At 50.2% G+C, this 13,418-nt stretch overlaps 5 protein-coding genes across 5 annotated transcripts; 3 read left to right on the top strand and 2 right to left on the bottom strand.

The window, feature by feature from the left end:
• Nucleotides 1–569: 569 nt before the first annotated feature.
• On the top strand, nucleotides 570–2,316 carry NFIA_022590 (putative pachytene checkpoint component Pch2; the record flags this gene model as incomplete). The annotated part of the gene is made up of 8 exons (XM_001265444.1): nucleotides 570–667; nucleotides 718–788; nucleotides 840–1,098; nucleotides 1,153–1,208; nucleotides 1,265–1,361; nucleotides 1,410–1,761; nucleotides 1,813–2,109; nucleotides 2,170–2,316. The coding sequence occupies 8 exons, from the start codon at nucleotides 570–572 to the stop codon at nucleotides 2,314–2,316; spliced, it is 1,377 nt and encodes a 458-aa protein (XP_001265445.1).
• Nucleotides 2,317–2,781: 465 nt separating this feature from the next.
• NFIA_022580 (ubiquinol--cytochrome-c reductase catalytic subunit CYT1) lies at nucleotides 2,782–4,104 on the top strand (the record flags this gene model as incomplete). Its single annotated transcript, XM_001265443.1, has 5 exons — nucleotides 2,782–2,856; nucleotides 2,968–3,125; nucleotides 3,249–3,311; nucleotides 3,389–3,786; nucleotides 3,839–4,104. The coding sequence occupies 5 exons, from the start codon at nucleotides 2,782–2,784 to the stop codon at nucleotides 4,102–4,104; spliced, it is 960 nt and encodes a 319-aa protein (XP_001265444.1).
• A 457-nt stretch (nucleotides 4,105–4,561) lies between these two features.
• On the bottom strand, nucleotides 4,562–5,731 carry NFIA_022570 (uncharacterized protein; the record flags this gene model as incomplete). The annotated part of the gene is made up of 1 exon (XM_001265442.1): nucleotides 4,562–5,731. One exon carries the CDS (start codon nucleotides 5,729–5,731, stop codon nucleotides 4,562–4,564), a length of 1,170 nt encoding a protein of 389 aa, XP_001265443.1.
• A 360-nt stretch (nucleotides 5,732–6,091) lies between these two features.
• Nucleotides 6,092–7,286, bottom strand: NFIA_022560 (NAD(P)H-quinone oxidoreductase; the record flags this gene model as incomplete). The annotated part of the gene is made up of 4 exons (XM_001265441.1): nucleotides 6,092–6,718; nucleotides 6,781–6,872; nucleotides 6,928–7,194; nucleotides 7,256–7,286. 4 exons carry the CDS (start codon nucleotides 7,284–7,286, stop codon nucleotides 6,092–6,094), a joined length of 1,017 nt encoding a protein of 338 aa, XP_001265442.1.
• Nucleotides 7,287–8,683: 1,397 nt separating this feature from the next.
• NFIA_022550 (uncharacterized protein) lies at nucleotides 8,684–13,030 on the top strand (the record flags this gene model as incomplete). The annotated part of the gene is made up of 3 exons (XM_001265440.1): nucleotides 8,684–8,799; nucleotides 9,460–12,733; nucleotides 12,815–13,030. The coding sequence occupies 3 exons, from the start codon at nucleotides 8,684–8,686 to the stop codon at nucleotides 13,028–13,030; spliced, it is 3,606 nt and encodes a 1,201-aa protein (XP_001265441.1).
• Nucleotides 13,031–13,418: the final 388 nt, after the last annotated feature.

The raw sequence follows: 13,418 nt of genomic DNA, 5'->3' as shown, positions 1-13,418 counted from the left end.
CTAGACTGTACAAGACCTCCTCTGACGATAACTATCTCTGGTTAAGAACAGATAATTTAGGCGATATGGCAATCCAGCGACCAGCCTTTGTACTGAAACCTTGCGAAGTAAATGGAAAATAAGGCTCATCTTGGCTTCACAGGATGAAGGAAGATATATTCTACGACATCGGAGCCATTTCAGCACTTTCTTTAGATGAAGTACGATGAGGACGCTCTAGAACCCTGCAAGATCGTACATGAAAATCTGGCATCGATCGAAAAGACTCCACCTATAAGTCTCTAAGAAGCAAATATTGAATGAATATCAATGTATTTCGTAGATGCTATAGATACACTCGGCAAGCAGATGAGCTGTGTTAGGACGGTCTGTACTGCACCTGGCTCTTGGGGATCGCACGCAGTCCTGCTTAGCACTAGCTATTCCACTCCGTCACCCCCGTCACCTTTCTTCAAAAGGCAGACAGCTATTCTGGCTTCGTCTTCAGCTAGAGTTACAGTTTAGAGAGTACCTCATCTTCTGCCGACAAGGAATGAGTGCTCCTGTTTTTGCTCCATAGTCCATCCTCGATGGAACTCCTTCAGCAGCCGGTTCTCCATGTGGAAGCCCGCGTCAAGAGCAACAGAGACGGCATCATTGTCCGCACAGATCTGGTACTGCACTTCCTGTACTTCTCATCAACTTGTCGAGGTTCTAATTCAGAGTAACACAGATCAGGGATGAGATCACACAGTGGTTGATTGACAATTTTGTTGTCCTATCTCTGGGACAGGAGATTAAATCCTTCGGTATGTCTAGAACAAGAAAAAGCTAAAGAACAGCCTCTGATACCAGCCTAGGGGGCCTGAAGGAGCCACATGCACAGGCACTAGAGTCGATACTCGTCACCGAGTGTACCGGGGGTGATCTCGAGTCCGGAGCATACCATCTTCAAAACGTCCAACTAGATGTCCAAGCCTATCAACTTCGCACACAACTTGATCAAGAGAGAACCCACCATACCTTGCACGAGGAGGAATTAGTGGATAATGTGGAGGATTTCGGAAAGACCAAAGTACTGATATTACCAAGCACGGAATTGGATGGGCTTTGGGAGTCGTACGTGATTTTCTTTTTATGCAGCAGAGGCAACGAACTCACGAATATGAGCAGTCTGCAGTACGACCAGCCTCTACAGTCAACATTACTCCGTGCCATAACTCGAATGGGTGGGTAATCTTCGCTGATACCGCATCTTTAGGAACGTCATGTAACGGTCTCATAGTGTCCTTCTCTGCTCGGAAGCTTGATAAATGGACGATCAATTGGAATAGGTTAATCCTCCTTTGGGGTCCCCCGGGAACAGGGAAAACGAGTCTGTGGTGCGTCAAGTAAAGAATCAAGTTATAATCGTTGACTGACAGGATCAGCCGCGGCCTGTCCCAGAAGCTTGCCATACGCCTCGGAAAGCATTACCCACAGAGTAAGCTGGTTGAGATCAACGCTCACTCCCTCGGAAGCAAGTTTTTCGGCGAAAGTGGCAAACTGGTCAGCAAAGCGTTCGAGAGCATTGAGCTACTGCTTGAGGAGGAGGAAGATACTTTTGTCTGCGTGTTTGTAGACGAAATCGAAACGCTGGCAGCCCGAAGGGAACGCGCTTTGAGTAGCAAAGAGCCGTTTGATGCTGTTCGAGCAGTCAATGCCTTGCTCACAGGACTTGACCGGCTTAAGCAGCATCACAATGTTATCGTGATTTGTACAAGCAATTTGGTGACAGCCTTGGTATGTGTATCAAGCAGAGCCCTGTTGAGGAATTTACTGAAGTGCGTCCAGGACCAGGCCTTCCTCGATCGCGTCGATATCAAGCAGTTCATACCTCATTTATCAAATAAAACCATTTATGGGATCTATAAAGAGTGTCTGGAGGAACTAGGCCGGCGAGGCATTATCGAGGGCGCCTCGTTTGACGTTGTTCAAGTCAATCCGGAAGATCCACAGACGGCCTTGCAATATGTGGAGCAGCCTGCAGAGTCCCTGATGCTACCAATGTTTGAAGAAATGCTTCTCAACTATCAGATCTTCCCGAACGCCATACCCAAGCAGCTTGCGGATGCCGCTTCCGCCAGTGTGGTGAGCGAGAGATCCCCAGTTGAAGACATAGTGGCAGGCGCCTAATAACACACCTCATAGGGGCTGAGCGGCCGTACTATAAGAAGATTGCCCGCTCTATCTTTGGTGCTTCATTGCAGCAGCAGTCGATGTGATATTCGAGCCGCGCTTCAAGCATTGCAAAAGTGCATAGCGTCGGAGATCCAGGCCAAGACTGAGGCCATGTGATAAACCGCACACTTCCACACTACTCCGTACGGCAAACTACGGGACCGGAGGGTTGTCGGACAGCCTTGAGTGCCACCAACTGACTGCGATTCAACGTGAAACGTGTATTGCTCAGATACTGTAATTGTAATATTGTAGAATATTTCTGCTAGAAAGGAGCTGACTGTGTTTGTTCCTGAATGGCTATGGTATTGCTCTCTTGATCACTGAATTTTGTTGTTCCGAAAATTCGCGGTTTTCACCGAAGGCAGCTAGAGCCGGGGCGGCAGCCAATCAGCGCGAGGGTTTAGCCAATTCCAAACCCAAGAGAAACTTGACGGTTCGACAACCTCAACTTCACCTCCAAAAGCACATCCTCCTGTGCGCTGAGCCCATTCCAACCCCCCTCCCCTCCCCTCTCCACCGTCTGTGGCTATTGTGCCTTCCTCTTATCCTATTGTTCGGAGGGTTCCAATTACCGTCAGTATGCTGGCACGTACTGTTTTGCGCAGCGTGCCCTCCCGGGGTATCGCCCGCCAGTCGTTGAGCAAGACCGCTACGGTACGCATTATCCCGACACCTCACGCCCATTAAGCGGAGTCGATGAGGCCAATCGCTTGAGAAACAAACTTGGAGGCCTCGAGACGCATTGTTTGCTAACAGTCAACCCAGCGTGCGTCTTCCTCGACAGCCGGTGCCGAAGCCGCCAGTTCCCCCTTCCACCTCACACTCACTGCATCCGTCGCAACCGCTGCCGCCATCGGATCCGCCGCGTGGTACTACAGCGTCTATGGAAAGGAAGCTTTTGCTATGACACCCGCTGAGGAGGGGTGAGTGAACCGATTGCGATCAATTGGACGAATGGCCATCTGATTGGCCTTTTCCGTTGCTCCGATACCGAGTGTCAATATTCGACAGCAGGATGGTGTGGAGGCTGACACATGAAATTATAGATTGCATCCTACCCAGTACCCCTGGGAGCACGCCAAGTGGAATAAGACCTTCGATCACGCCGCGTGAGTTTGCCCTGACTTGGAACCACTTTCGCTTCTAGCTCAAGACGAGAACGGTTTGCTCATCTTATATTCTCCAGTCTCCGCCGTGGTTTCCAGGTCTACCGTGAGGTCTGCGCCAGCTGCCACTCTCTTACCCGTGTGCCCTGGCGTTCGTTTGTTGGTGTCATGCACACTGTCGACGAGATGAAGGCCTTCGCCGAGGAGCACGAATACGACACCGAGCCCAACGACCAAGGCGAGATCGAGAAGCGCCCCGGAAAGCTTTCTGACTACATCCCCCCTCCCTACAAGAACGAGGAGGCCGCTCGTGCCGCCAACGGTGGTGCTCTGCCCCCTGATCTCAGCTTGATCGTCAAGGGTCGTCACGGTGGCTGCAACTACATCTTCAGCCTTCTGACCGGTTACCCCGATGAGCCCCCTGCTGGTGCTCAGGTCGCCGAGGGCATGAACTTCAACCCTTACTTCCCCGGCACCGGTACGTTTTCGTAACCATACTTGATCTCACTTTCGACTAATCCGCATCTTAGGTATTGCCATGGCCCGTGTCCTGTTCGATGGTGTCGTTGAGTACGAGGATGGCACCCCTGCCACCACCTCCCAGATGGCCAAGGATGTCACTGAGTTCCTCAACTGGGCTGCCGAGCCTGAGATGGATGAGCGCAAGAAGATGGGTGCCAAGGCCCTCGTCATCCTGACCGGTCTGTTTGCCCTGACTGTCTGGGTCAAGCGCTACAAGTGGGCCCCCATCAAGACGAGAAAGATCGTGTACAGCCCTCCCGTTCCCCGGCGCTAGATGCTGCAGTGGACATGTATGAAATACCAAAAGTGAAGGCATAGATGGCGAATGGCGAGCCCAGAAAATCGTCCGGTTCGGGTCGTCGGCAGTCCTTCATACGTCGGTTTTTTGTCTATGCTTCTGCTGCATGTTTGTTTGTTACAAGTTACTCAGGACTCCTGTATCTGTACCCTAGATATTTCTTCTCCTTTTGAAAATCTCGTTCGAAGATCCAAAGATGTCAATTCATTTTCCTTTGTCATGTTAGAGCCTCTTTTCGTGCGCTTTGCGAGATTCAAATTCTGCAAGATATAACCAGCGCAGTATCCGAGTTTAGATCTACCCTGTGGGCACGGATGGCTTCGTGAATGGGTCAAGATGTATGTATTAATCCATGAATCTGCTCTCGTCTATCAATTGCTATATACGAAGTCGAACCTAATGACCAACCTGATGGACAGCGTAGTCCTGTTGTTTACGAGCGCGTATCTTCCATAGTTCGCTCCCCATCACCGAATATGGGCGCGAAAAAGTAGTCGTATGTACTCCACATTACATAGAACAATAGATTCGACCCCCGCACAAGCCACGGCGGACTGCGACCATCGGGACCGGCCAGCAGTTTCGAAAGTGATATGATTGTAATGAGAGTGGGTACCCATGATGCAGCGAATATGGCTTTGCCGAACGTCTGACGCACGGTCGTGATACGGTACGGCCGGAACTGCGAGAGGTACCTCCGATAGGGAAGCGGGAGGTTATGTTCGGCTGCACCGGTGTTGATCAGATCGAGGTAGCGAGCGGACGGCTGGGCGTAGAAAGATTTAGGACGCCTGTATGGAGGGGGGAGCTTGTGATCTTTTGCAGTTAGGTGAGAAGGATCTGGATCCTCGTTTGGAGACAAAAGAGTGTGAGCTTTGAAGGGCTTGGTTTCGGGATGTTCGGGTATTGGGTCGGTCGGGCTTTGGGATTTCGGGAAGGGATAGCAATCCACGACGATGTCCTTGTATCCGCCCCCACCACCCTCCGTTGCGATTATTTTAGCGTAATCAGTGATAGTCACCTCATACACAACTCCGACGAGAGGCATAGATGCGGAGCCTTCCGAGAGGAGGGCGGCTTGCTCAAACGTATCCGCGTCCGCCGGGCTTTCGACGTTTCCAACCTCTCCTGTCTCTGTCTCCTTTGATGGGTGCGCACGGCGCCCGGTTGCTGCAAAACATGGCTCAACGTACGGAATCCCGGGCATGTCGAAGGTCAGTTGCAAGCTGGGAACGACGACATTGATCTGAGACAGAGGCCTGATCCCTCGCTTGCCTAGGAAGGTCTTTGCACACAAGTTCGAGCCATAGGCGAGGTACAGAACGGTCTTCTCGGGAGGTACAGTATCCTCGATCTGGTGACTTGTTACCTTCTCAGCGAGGTGTTCGTCTCGGTCAAGTGACTGATCCGCGATGGATTGTCGGCGTCTCTGAACGGTGGTCTTGGGAGGATGGCAATCGGTCTCTCGGGAAGAGATATCCTCGGGGCGAACTGGGCTGACAAGTTCCCATAATCGCCGGAATGTCTGAAGTGCATTGAACTTGGAGGGTGAAGTAGCCCCAGGGTCTGCTTCCCCGTCCGAAGTAGGAAGTTGTATGGTCATTTTCGCCAACCGATGATGCGCTAAGACCGCCTCGCTTCTGTGGTCAGTTAGCTTCTAATTGCGTCAGTTCATTCCACGATTGCGACAGCGAGTGAGGCCTCTTAAAGGTCTTAGTTAGGTTACGTATGCTACGACTCCTAGGCCAATTTCTGCTGAGCAATCAAGCGACGGGGGTCAGAATGGCAAAGAACCATCGGCATCCGGAGGAACCGGAAAGACCATGGCTCGGCACGGAGTGGCCAACTCCCCGTCGGAGGATTTAACCTTCCATCAACCACTAGAATCAAAGCAACAGGAGCACGAAGCTGAGGCAGGAATTCTTGACACGTTTGAGTTGGCAATGGCACCTCGCTAAGCTTTCTATGACACAGTACAGATGATCTTCCCCTTGGTCTGATTGCTTTCCATCAACTTATGCGCATCGATAATTTGCTCCATCGGAAAGACCTTCTCCACAAACACCTTGAAACTTGCATCCTTGAACTTGGGTAAAGCATGCTCCACAAGGGTATCGCGTAGCTTCTTCTGGTATTGTTCGTCTCTGCTCCTCAGAGTGCTACCCTCAAATCGGAGCCTCTTGCGAAGAAATGGGGCAATGTTTACACCTTCAGGTAGCTTCACACCGCCCATAACAGCAAGATTGACAATGCGACCGTCTTTCGCAGCAGCATCCAGATTTCCTTGGAAGTAACTGGCGCCAATGAAATCGACAATGATGTTTACGCCCTCTCCGTTGGTGGTTTTCTGGATTTCAGCGGACCAGTCCTGGGTGTGATAATTGAATCCAGCAGTCGCACCGAGCTTCTTGACGCAGAAGTCTATCTTTTCATCGGAGCCAGCGGTTACATAAATTGCCTTGGCTCCGTCTGCCTTTGCAAGCTGGATACCAGCGATAGAGACTGACGATGCGCCTGCATGCCACAGGACAGACTGACCCGGCTTGTACTCACCAACGAGATAGAGTGCCTGAGTCGCTGTGATCCATGTCTATTAATAGCGTAGAAGTCAGATGGAGTCACTCAAAAGGGCCAGGATCGTGTAGAAGTCACCTCTGGAATGCCCGCAGCTTCCTCCCAAGATAATTCCGCAGGCTTGTGAATGAGCATATTAGTAGATACTGCAATGTACTGAGCATAAGCCCCTGTGCATCGAATCGTCAGCTGTGGTAAGACGAATAGCAGGCTTCGTGAGCTGACCTCCATAAGCCAGGCCGAAGACCTCATCTCCAACTTTGAAGTCCCCGTTGGCGTCTGGACCCAGGTTCTCGATAGTCCCTGAGAATTCCACTCCCATGGTCTCCGGCGCCTGAGGCGGAAGCGGATACTGGCCCTCACGCTGAAGAAGATCCATCCGGTTCAATCCGAATGCTTTGATCTTCACCAGCGCCTGGTTGCCACTAATAGGCGGAACCGGGATGTCATCAATGTAGAGGGCATCAGCAGGGCCTGTGCCGCCTTTCACAGCTAAACTTCTGTCAATAGCAACTTCTAGACCAGATTCAAAAGCAGACAGACGAAGACTGACCGACTGCTTTCATAGTCCTTGTTCCCGCCATTACTCGAATCAGTGGCACCGAGCGAGCGTATCTTTAGCCGAAATCTAGATTTCGAAAGTTCAAATGAGCCTTCTTGACCAATTGAGCTCAAAACTAGGGTCGGGCTGCAATATAGGTACAAAGTGACGTCTTTAAATCTAGCTCCACAAGCATGACCTTATCAAGTTCCGCATGCTACGTGATTGATAAGCATGCACCACTGTCGTCATTGGTCAGGTGCGTCGTCAAACAAAGAAGCTCGTGGCCTTACTGCAAGTCTCCATGAGAGTGGGACCTATTGGTCAGATTGACGGCACAAAGGCGATTCACTCAACCGACACGGAAACCCATCAAAACCACATCTTAAGCATTTTTCGGCTGTCCAACCGCCGAGGATGTTTCCAATTTCGGCTCTGGCATCACGACAAGTTAACTAGCAGAAAGACACAGACCTTTGAGTCAGCCGCTCAGCGGTTCAAGTTCAGCCGACATTCCAAGCACTTGCTTGAGCTTTTTTGGAAGGATTGGAACTTTCCAGATATCTGCTTCATGACTTCTATACATCCCTCTGCTCGCTTCCGAGCCTCGGGCACTGAGGGGATCATAGGTCTTGCTTCGCTTAGAGAAAGATACAAATAAGTGGGACTGGACAACCTCTTTGTTTGCAAACCGTAGTTGGCGGACGTGTTCCTATTCCTTCCAAGACATAAACAAGCCAATTTGCTGATTCTTGCTTACTGCGAGCTCGTTGACGGCGCTCTTGCCAGTGGCTTTTCGGCGGATTGGCGTCGAAGCAGATTTCCCAATACCTTTGTGCTTGAGGGTTTTCTCTCGTATGTTCGCATATCATGAGTGTCCACTTGCTTCTCAGAAGCTTGGTCTATGAGATATCAAAATCTTAAACCAGCAGGTCTGCTCTTTTGAAGTTTTTCGTCTCTATCCCAAAGTATGGCATATGTCTAGGGATGAAGACTCATGAAAAGGTCATCTTTTTGGAAATGGCCGACGCCATATGTCTTTGACACGACGGATAGTCAACAGAAGATTGTTCATAGTGGGTGAGATGTGACTCGGACTTTCTGTACCTGAAGACCTCATCGAGTTTAAGCTGCTTGCCAGGAAACTGTATACGTCTCTGTAGCTCGACTTACCTGGTGTACACAATAATCTGGATCCAAGGAAAACAAATGTGTATATTGGCCAAAGAAGAGAATCTCGAGGCCATGCGAGAGTCAGAGGAACCGGTCGTTCAAAGGGGCTCATTCTGGCCAAGCGCGTGCGAGGCTCCTCAAGAGTGAGGCCCATCATGTGACGGGACATAACTCCTTCTCTTCTCGTCCATTCACTTTTATTTTACCCGTAATGAATTGACATCGAGAACTGGATTTGGGCATCAAAGTCATGCCTAGAGCTACGAAATGCCTTCTTCATCGCCACAGGCAGTTCTCACAGACGAACAACTGGCTGACTTTGCCGAATTGGCGACAAGATTAGAGCACATTTTCACCGGGGAGGCAAAGGATAAGGAATCTCTGTCAGTTTCCGAGTCAAGCGGGATGTATTTCTGATGAGCTGACATCGTGCAGTGTTCCTAGTTACTTGATCGACGCTTTTCTACGCATCGAAACGCCTATCCGCGCACAGCATCTTCAGAAGGTCATAGACGTTTTACATAGATACGAAGCAGATATAGTGCAATCGTTGAACACCACCTCTGTGCATTGTCTAGCATATTTACTTCTCAATTTGGACGTCGAGTCGGAGCAGGAAAATGGGCTGAATCTCTTGCTTGTCGGTTTGCCTGTGGCTTTGAGTCGACGAGGAGCACGACAAAGCTGATCTCTGCAGGACGAATCAATCTATGTCGTCGGGACAAAAAGGAAAAGGTCCGAAGTGACACTGCTTCGTTTTCGAAATCAGTTGCAGCTCGTTCAACGCAAGCTGATTCAGACTCTATATGGCTTATTCATAGACGAAAAGCGAAACAAGCACATCCGACGACTGGTCCGTTATCACTGTCTGACTGCTTAAGCAAGTACTAAACCTTTTCAGGCGGGCAAATTCCTCGTGGAAATATGGCCTGGGACTAAGGATGTTAGGAATCTGCCTTTTGAAATCCAGGATGAGGATATAACTCAGTAAGCGAAAAGGTCGTCATGTACTCTTGGCTTTTCTAACTCCTAGGACTCCGTAGACTTATCTCGATTATATTATACGAAAATGATGCCGTGACAAGATTCTTCGCCGGGGCCTTCATGCAGACACTTCACCTTTCCCAGAAAGACGTCGAGCGACTCCGTCATGCGCGCGACTGTAAATTGCTGGATATGCTTTCCAGGAGCATGGTCGTTCTCCCAGAGGAACCGATCAAGTTCTTCTACCATTACGAGTGCGAAGTGCGACGTATACAGCCGGAACCTGAGAAATACACTATTCTTGTGCCATCTTGCGACCTTGTCCTATCGGGCAATGGCGAGAACAGGCCATTAGCACAGGGATCCGAGGTACTCGGCGTAGTCAGCCCGGAGTCTTTGATATTCGTACTGGCTGTGACTCGCCCATCTGGAGAGCTCTACCAATTCATCGATATCTCGATGCGCTCTACTTTGGAGTCTCTGCGCATATCCAGGCAATACACAGGTGGCGGTATGTCCCGCTTGATTTTACGATTTGATGTGGATGCCTCGCTATCAGTGAATGGGAAGAGACAAATCTCGGGAGAATCGACCCTTAGTTTATCATCGCGTCATGATTTGGCGGATTTGCATACGGCGATTGAGCTGAATGGCAAGCAGATGAAAAGGCAAGGCACAGATTTGAGCACGCTGACCCGGATGTCATCTTCCATTATAATATCGCTTGATACTCATGATGATGCCAGCGGGCCATTTGACCATAGCCAGGCCCTATTCGAAGATGAAGAGCAAAGCCCCGTGTATTGCCTTGGGTCGAATGGGAATCAGCCTGAAAGTAAGACCTGTGAATCACAAACGACGTCCGGCAGCCATGACCGTACCGTCTTGTCTCAACAATCTGAATCAGCGCGCGGAACCTCTGTCATGGGAGATAGCCTCCAGCCGCTTAGTTTCAACCATAATGTTTCGAACCAGGACGGTTGCGAGAGGCCATCGGTGGCATTTGAACGGAAGTCACCAGGACGAAGTATGGTAGAAGAAGGTGGAAATCCTCTAACCCTGAAGGAACATTCTGATAACTCAGCCGAGAACCCGCACAAAGGACTCTTTGATTGCGCCCTCGCAGAGACCGATACTGGCTCATGGAAGAAGAGTCCGCCACATGTCCACACTAGCCATTCTCAGGCGCCTGAAGAAAATGATGCTGGCTGGCTACCCGCCCGAACAAGTAGACCGCGCTCCAAAAGGCACCAGCAGAAGAGAGGATTAACAAGTAGTAAAAGGGCCAGAGGCCAAAAGCCCGACACCCAGGAATCCCTCATCTTTCCGATGCGGCATTCTACAAGGAAGATCTACACTCATGTCAGAACTTCTGTTGACTGGGATGAAGACCTACGACCAAGCGATGAGCCCGAACAGCTCGAAAGTCAGAAAAGCATTGATGGCACATCCATTTCGTCTCCTTTCCCCGGAGAGAAATCTATTTTTGATCGGGCCTCCAGTAAAGGGACCAAAAGAAAGTCGAAGGGCAAGACATCGTCCTGCAAGCGCAGAAAGACCTCCAGAAAGGTGGGTCTGGACAACATAAAGGGCCAGCATGAGATTGAAGAAAGTAGTTTGGCCCAAGAGTCAAAACCGGAAGGTACGCTGGATGCAACCCACATGCCTGAGGTGAACGCTGAGAGCGAGACTTCGAAAGGAAGTCGCACCAAGGCGGATAGAGCGTCTATGGACAAGAGTGTTGAAGGGGGCCCTCCCCGACAGCTTGAAAGTCTTACCGACGAGGCACCGGAGAATGCACTGGTTGCAGTCACGGAGGTATCGGGAGTCGAGCAAAGTATTGCATTCCTGATGGATCAGGCACAGGAGATAGGCTGCCCGCTTATTTTCGAGTCGTCCAGGGACGCAGGCGATCAACACGCAAGCCAAACCTCCAATCCGCAAATTCAGATGCCAAGTTCGGACCGTGAAGGAGATATCATTTCCTATCCTGACTTCAAAGAGTGTGAGCTTGGAGGTAGAGGAACAGTCGTGGGTGAGAAGTTGGCTTCCGCCTTTCATCATGGTTGCACTTTTTACCTCCAGGGAGGGGAAAAGGAGGATGATTCCACTATCTGTGACGGAGACACTGGCTCAGTAGACAAAGAAGACGATGAAAGCCACGCAATGAGCGCTTCAGCATTACAGCATAGTGATTCCGAAACGCGTGCGGTCAAGGTACAGCCCCAGGAGGCCATAGTGTCTCGGACGAACCGAACAACACATCTCTCTTCAGATGCCGAGCGAGCAGTAGCGGAGGAACAGACTAGCCAGGAATATCCTGGGAGTATACAGCAGATTTCATCAACGAGGCTAACAAGCAGGAAAAGCAGGGCTGCCCAGACAGAGAAAGACAATGCATCGCGGAAGAAGAAAGCACAGACAAAGCTCTCAGCGGTGGACAGCAGTGAAAAAGAAAGCCGGGCTGATGAGCTTGAATGCCAATCCCAGGAAATTTGTGGTCTAGGGCAAAGCGAGCCTGGCTTATATGCTTTGAAGAAGGCAGGCCTCGGAAATGGCAGAGCGCAGACTTCGACTGGAGCAAGGGAAAGGGTCACGTCTGGTTATCACAGTCTCAAGTTGATCCGCCAGATACAGAAACCCGAAGAGGGACATTCTTCAGATTCACGCAGCCCGAAGATACTCTCTCGTGTTAAGACCATTCCGAGGCTGACTCCCAGGAAGGCCATAGTTGACAACAATGGGAGTCCCCGGCTGGTCTCGCGACACATTGCTGGATCCCAATGCTCTAACCACGCAAACCTCGACTTTACGCAAGGATCCGGAGAACTGATGCTGGTAGGAATGAATTTGATTTCACAAGGATTTAGTGAATCTGGATACGAAGCGGATTTTGATGAGCAACCAGATGAATTTCCCCTTGAGACACCTGAGATCTCTTCATTTCGTACAAAGATGGATGCTCATCGCGACAAATATGTTCCCAGAGACTGCGAAACAGCAACCCACAAGGAAGTTTCTGAAAATCCTGTGACTGGTTGCAGAGAAGGGTTGGTCGTGTCAAAACTCGTAACCGCATCAGGAAAGGAGTTTACGATGCGCCTTTCGACGAAGCCACCCAAAAAGTCACCAAGAAGGTTGGACAGGTCAAATGCAGAAGGCGATGGAGCGACACAGCTTTCATCCAAGGAAGAAGGGTGCTTCATTGATTCCAGCTGGAATCCAACTGAAACGAGTCCAAGCAGCGAGGAGTTGCCTGGTCAGGCTGACTTAGCATCATCATTGCAGTCACTGCATGAGAGCGCCCGCGATATGCTACTGATTACAAACGAGGTATGTCAATGCCGTTACACAATATGATGATTTTGTTATTGCTAATGCAGCGCAAAGCACCTACTGCACGGACTTGACAAGGAAAGGGCGGCTATCAACACATTCCTGAACTCATACCGCCAGCAATACAACCGAGTGCTAGACCAACTTGTCAAGAGGCAGGAAGAGCGGATCAAGCTATGTAAACAGCATATGAAAGCGATCAAAAGCCATCACTCAGCTCTTTGTCAGGAGTTGATCCATCGACTTCAGGAACATGAGCAGCGTTTACTGAAGGATCTCAGTGAGGAAGATTGATGGTCTAACGTTGAAAAAGGTTTTAAAGGACTCATGATCAATCGCACACGCAGCTTGCATAATGATGGCAACCTCGCAGGGACCAGGCTTGGATCAGAGCGATGGAAGGGTCATACCATTGACCGTAGTGGACGTCGATGGTTCGGATCAACAATCCTCTTGGCACCATAGGCTACGTATATTAGCGGTGTTCTGTGTGATATGGTATTGCAGGAAGACAAATATGTGATGTATAGTACGGAGTACCTGAAAGGTCGTCCTTGAGTTGTACCCAACTACCTACCAGAAGCAGCGAATGTGAAAGAGAAGAATGCACCAAATGTCCAAGAGCGCAGGCATCCCTTGACTCATCGAAGTCACGTGCATGGGCGATCGGTGGCCGAAGTCG

Source organism: Aspergillus fischeri, genomic scaffold (assembly GCF_000149645.3).
Source record: "Aspergillus fischeri NRRL 181 1099437636249 genomic scaffold, whole genome shotgun sequence".
Lineage (NCBI taxonomy): Eukaryota > Fungi > Ascomycota > Eurotiomycetes > Eurotiales > Aspergillaceae > Aspergillus > Aspergillus fischeri.
Note: the sequence above shows the minus strand (reverse complement) of the source record. Positions and strands in the feature narration are given on the sequence as shown.